Source organism: Saccoglossus kowalevskii, chromosome 13 (genome assembly GCF_978046115.1).
Source record: "Saccoglossus kowalevskii chromosome 13, keSacKowa6.1, whole genome shotgun sequence".
NCBI classification, from domain to species: domain Eukaryota; kingdom Metazoa; phylum Hemichordata; class Enteropneusta; family Harrimaniidae; genus Saccoglossus; species Saccoglossus kowalevskii.
In genome coordinates this window covers 15,461,221-15,467,220 of record NC_140653.1, presented here as the reverse complement: position 1 = coordinate 15,467,220, position 6,000 = coordinate 15,461,221, and the positions used below count along the sequence as shown (strand labels likewise).

At 38.6% G+C, this 6,000-nt stretch overlaps 1 protein-coding gene across 1 annotated transcript in view; it reads left to right on the top strand.

Moving 5' to 3' along the window:
* The first annotated feature begins 2,899 nt into the window (after positions 1–2,899).
* LOC102800674 (synaptotagmin-4-like) overlaps positions 2,900–6,000 on the top strand; it is a 28,828-nt gene continuing 25,727 nt past the window's right edge. The window contains exon 1 of the mRNA XM_085507328.1: positions 2,900–2,924. Coding sequence (XP_085363454.1) covers positions 2,900–2,924 — 25 coding nt within the window. The remainder of the gene's footprint in view (positions 2,925–6,000) is intronic.

Sequence of the window (6,000 nt, the reverse complement as noted above, 5' to 3'; positions counted from 1 at the left end):
CTAACCTGACCACTAAAGAAATCCCGACTAGACGCATCTGCGGGCATTTGACTGATATTAATTATTCATGATGGCATTGATTATTCATGAGTGGGTGTGTGAAAGTAAACGTGACCTTGTAAAGGTTGATTCGATTTGATCGTAGAGATGGATAATTTAACTTTTTTAAGTTCATGTTTACTGAAAACAAGTCGATTTAAATGTCAGATGTATATAAGTAGTCTTTCAAAATCGCCGGGACCTCAAAAGTCACCCAGTCAGAAGTGAAAGGTCACGAACATTAACACAGATAAGAGATGACGTATACAGCTGCACTCTGATTCGTTGTCCATGCTTGTCAACATCTTTTAATTAGCATAATCACCGGAGTGATTCCACTCCGGTTTTCACTCCAACGCAGGGGGTCGCCTGCAAATGCGTCCAGTATATGGGGCGGCCATCTTGAATACGGCTTGAAAATAAAAGTTTTTTTTTCAGATTCTTACAAATCAGGAAAACAAATACCAAACCTTCACAGCCAAACGATCCATTGGGGGTAATATTAAGCTAACCGTAAATATAATATGACGTATTCGTTGTTTTTGCGTGGAAAATACCTTGCATACGAACACCTCATTACAACCAAGAACCAAGAACACTTTCCCGGGGTACTAGTATTTGAAACAGTTTTGCTTGTGTGACAAAGGACAATACAATCACGTGACACTGCTTCCCAGATTAAGTTCACATATACGACATCCCCTGATGCTCCGTTCGTTGCCAAGGAGCACTACGACGACGTCACTCGGCACCCGAGGCAACAACGCGTAAGCACTTATAGTAAGTAATTTCTCTGGGCCGAATAGACATTCTGTCCAGATCCTAGTAAGCAAATAACACCGAATAAACGGCAAGGTAAAGACTATGTCTAATTATAGTAAATACGTACTGCGTGCGTGACTCGAACCGGCGCTCGCGTACGGCACCTAATCGCCTAGCTACACGCCACTACACGTCTTCCCCTCGGCCACCGGGCATCCCCAAAAAAGGATGCTTAATAACCGAGCTTATTACGTGCAGAGAACGTGAAACCCGTCCACGCGATACGCGCCACACAGCATGGCCAGAATGCGGCAAAGGCCTTCAGATCTGGCTGTAGTAGGATGGTGAAAGTAATGGTACAGCATTTTAACAGTGAATAAGTACTGAGAAATAATTTTTAAACTCATAGTTGCTGTCGACATAGGAAGTAAAGTAAGCAAATAACACCGAATAAACGGCAAGGTAAAGACTATGTCTAATTATAGTAAATACGTACTGCGTGCGTGACTCGAACCGGCGCTCGCGTACGGCACCTAATCGCCTAGCTACACGCCACTACACGTCTTCCCCTCGGCCACCGGGCATCCCCAAAAAAGGATGCTTAATAACCGAGCTTATTACGTGCAGAGAACGTGAAACCCGTCCACGCGATACGCGCCACACAGCATGGCCAGAATGCGGCAAAGGCCTTCAGATCTGGCTGTAGTAGGATGGTGAAAGTAATGGTACAGCATTTTAACAGTGAATAAGTACTGAGAAATAATTTTTAAACTCATAGTTGCTGTCGACATAGGAAGTAAAGTAAGCAAATAACACCGAATAAACGGCAAGGTAAAGACTATGTCTAATTATAGTAAATACGTACTGCGTGCGTGACTCGAACCGGCGCTCGCGTACGGCACCTAATCGCCTAGCTACACGCCACTACACGTCTTCCCCTCGGCCACCGGGCATCCCCAAAAAAGGATGCTTAATAACCGAGCTTATTACGTGCAGAGAACGTGAAACCCGTCCACGCGATACGCGCCACACAGCATGGCCAGAATGCGGCAAAGGCCTTCAGATCTGGCTGTAGTAGGATGGTGCGTAAGCGCTGACGTCTGATAACCAAGGAAAATAGAACAAGGTATGATGAGTCAATGAACCAACCAATTACTTGAGGGAAATATTGCAATTACAAAATCATTGTCGGACAGTTTTGTCCGATTGCACTTCGCGAATGGCGATTAAGTCATAAATAATCATAAATAAATGTGATTTAGAATTGCGATATTGTCTATAACACTTGAAACGAGAATCAGCCAAGGTAGTGAATAGGCTTATTGCGCCCTCTAATACTCGTTTTGAAATTGTCGGTAATGGATGAAATTTCGACAATGTCACGATAGTCAGCTGGATACCTACAAAGTATATGTACATGTATATGGCAAAAACGTGAGATTTCAAGTATATAATATCATCAAATACAAGAATAGAAAGACAGCAACGGAGATCGTGATTTTATAAGTGTTGGAATAATTGAAACACAGTCCTTGAGAAAGACAGGGCGATTATCGAAAACCAGCACTCGTGGCAAAACTATATTGATAAGCCATTCCAATTCTGAACTTCTACGTGTAAACCAATTAAATGAACTCATAGATAAGACAGTTGAAACAACAATTTGCACGGTCGACAATCTTCTCATTTAGCCAAAAGATATAAAATATGAAAATAGAATGTGTTTACTACTATTTATATGAAACACTCCATATGGATTGGTTTCCGCGAGAGTGTCATATGGATTGTGTCGCATTCATGCGTTTCCGCAAGAGTGGTACGTAACGGAGTAATGTTATACTGATTATAACACGACACAAAGTTACCCTATTCCCATAGGAAAAAAAACAATGCCGAAGTTGTAATGTTATGTTTAATATAATATAAAACGACACAAAGTTACCATTACACAGTGACGGGCTCAGTCGTGGCAATTTTATTGTTTAATATAATTTCTGTTATATTTTGTAACTCGCGTTGGCGCGAGATTTTCACGCGTCGAACCACGATTTAAGAAAAATGAAAGATTATAAAATTACCACGAATGTTTTGGGTGAAAATGACGGGTGAAGGGGTGGCGACAGGTTTGTTGATTCAAGATTTGTACCTGAAACGCAGTATGTTTTATTTAGAAGAGAGAACAGTGTGGTGCCAACATTTATGTATATATATGTTTAAGTTTCAAACAAAAACATCGGGTCATCGGCGGTCAAAAAAATATATAACGAAGTAATATGATGCCCTGAATGTACTACTTTCGACATAGTACGAGTAATTTGTGATTCAGTAGCAATCAGAGAATTGTTAAAATTAGTAAATCCTCCTCCTTTATCGAAATTGACACCGTCAAATCGTTTATTCCATTATCTGTATCAAATTACAGTCCATCCGTGGATGAAACCAATCTGTTTATCGGCCATTACAGATTTGTAAAAATATATCTACGAAAACAATGATAAAAGAATAAATTTAAAATTTTTAAATGTAAAATTACATGATGTTTCGAGATGAAGACAATGGGATAAAAATATGAGGTCAACAAATTGGTGTACAAAATTTATGAAATAGTTTGTTGAGGACATTTTATCATTATTTCCCACAGCAAAGGTATATCTCAACTTTGTGCTCAGTGACATAGAGGTTAAATGATATACTATTATTATACATCTGTCACCGTAACGCCATACGTTACAGCGTGCCGTAATTTTGCGGTATTTTAGGGGGTATTTTTATCCTACCATATTAGGAAATGCTAATTCCAAATATGGAATGATTACGCACGTAAGCGTCTTCTAATAATAAAAACAAACATGGCTGCCACAAGGGTTTGACCGGACTCCATACAAAGAAGTTCGCTGATTTCGACATTCCCATGATGTATCCTTGGTAGGAAAAGATGTATAATAATAAGGTTATTACGAAGATACCTCAAAGTATGCACTCAGACAGTACGCTGTCGCATCGACCTCCGCTGCGCGTCGGTCGATACTGCCGCTGTACTGTCTTCGTGCATACTTTGAGGTATCTTCGTAATAACCTTATAGTATAGTGACTTTCAAGGTACTTGTTGCTGCCAAGATGTAGTACAAATTTAACATTTTGTTACATAGGTCTTCAATAACGAAATATCTTCATGACTGCAGGCTATGACATTTTCTGTTGAAATGACATTGCACATAATTTGACTGTGAACTCAAAAATTCACATACCATTGACATACTATTAAAAAAATAATTAAAAATAGAGTGGCATATTTTGTCACTTAAATACTAGTATGTTTAAACAAACTCATGAGTAATAAGTAACATTTTCCGTTAAGTTTGAAGACATTCTCATGAAATTGTTCATAAATTACAAGACAATCCCCATTGGTTTATCGTCAATGAACAATCATAGAGCTATGTTTCATGTCACACTAAAAATTTTCATTTTCAACATTTTTTAAAACCCAGATTTTTCGAAATAATTCAGGACAACAATAAGTACCTCGAGATTACCAATATATGATTTTTTTTGTCAGCCTATGTCACCCGCAGCCTACCATTTAAGTTATGGCATAACATCCCTGCCATAGAAACCTATGGAAAAACGTTATAATACTGACAAAATGGTAACGATCCACTAAAATACAATAAGCAAATAACACCGAATAAACGGCAAGGTAAAGACTATGTCTAATTATAGTAAATACGTACTGCGTGCGTGACTCGAACCGGCGCTCGCGTACGGCACCAAATCACCTAGCTTCGTATTTACTATAATTAGACATAGTCTTTACCTTGCCGTTTATTCGGTGTTATTTGCTTACTTTACTTCCTATGTCGACAGCAACTATGAGTTTGACACTAAAATACAAGAATCATTTTCTCGAAAATTAGCCTAATGACTCCCACCTTTTTTTAAGTCAATATTCTTATATTTCCCAGAAGTACATTTTATTGCAAAATTAATAAATTCTGGACATTTTCGCAGAGGATTGGTAACATGTCTTCCTAATCGGGGTTTACATCGTTATTTAAAAGTTGTTTTATATTGTTCAACATTTCACAATACAATACAATACATACAAACTATATATTACTTATTTTTGGTGTTGACTACCGTAGACGCAAAGAAATAAAAACATACCGACTGGTCCCAGAGTGAGTGCAGAGATATTAATTCACATTATGTACTGACTTGGGGAGTCTGATCTATTGCTGTTTCTGGGGAGTCTGTTTTCGCGATGTGGACGGTATAAGAAGCTTCTTAGCAGCTGCTGTCTCTAATCGAAGCGATGTTGAGTCTCTGAGATTGTTATCATTGGACGATTTCCACCAACGTAACATGACATGATAGTATGAAAGAAAAACTGCATTTCAACAACATGCAAGGTACGTTACTTATTTCCTTTCTCGTGTCTATTGTAAAAACTTTGGCATTCTTAACGGGTCGTTCAACTAAAGTGGACTCGGCTTTTATCGCGCATCAATATTCGCTTGAAATATGTTTGCTATAATATTTCAATGCTCCAATTTTAAATTCGGTGTTATTAGACTCGACGAGCTCCGCTTAGACGAGTAGGAATTCTTCAATGAATAACTACACTCAAGATGGTTTTTGAATTGAACCTTATAATATAAACTGGTTGCGCTCAACAGAACGTTCGAGTTCTTAAAAAAAGATATATAAATCCATTTTTATGGGCATCCCTAATGATTTATCATAAATCATGTCCAACGTGTGTTAAGTGACATCGACTATGTTTAATATCGTACCAGGGGAGCGCGTTGAAATAATTCTATCTTACAACGGTTGCGACAATCTGCTGTGGGTCCGATAAACACGACTGCACGGAGTGCGACTTTACATGATGGCAGCGTAGATCACGAGCGGTGTGTGCGTGTGTGTGTGTGTCTATTGCGACAATGTCGTGACATTTACAAGCGGAATCTTCATAAATTTTGCATCACGCGGCCCATGAAAATGAGAATTAGATCGTTATCAACAGGGCCACGACGTGCAGGGAATTTATATTAAATAGAGGAGTCGAAAATTGATTTATGGTGTTAAAACAACCGTGGACTATGTATGTCTTTATTTTCATGTATTTCCATTTACATAACCACTACATACACATAGTTGATTATATGTAGACTAAGTACCTATCTGTGCATGAAG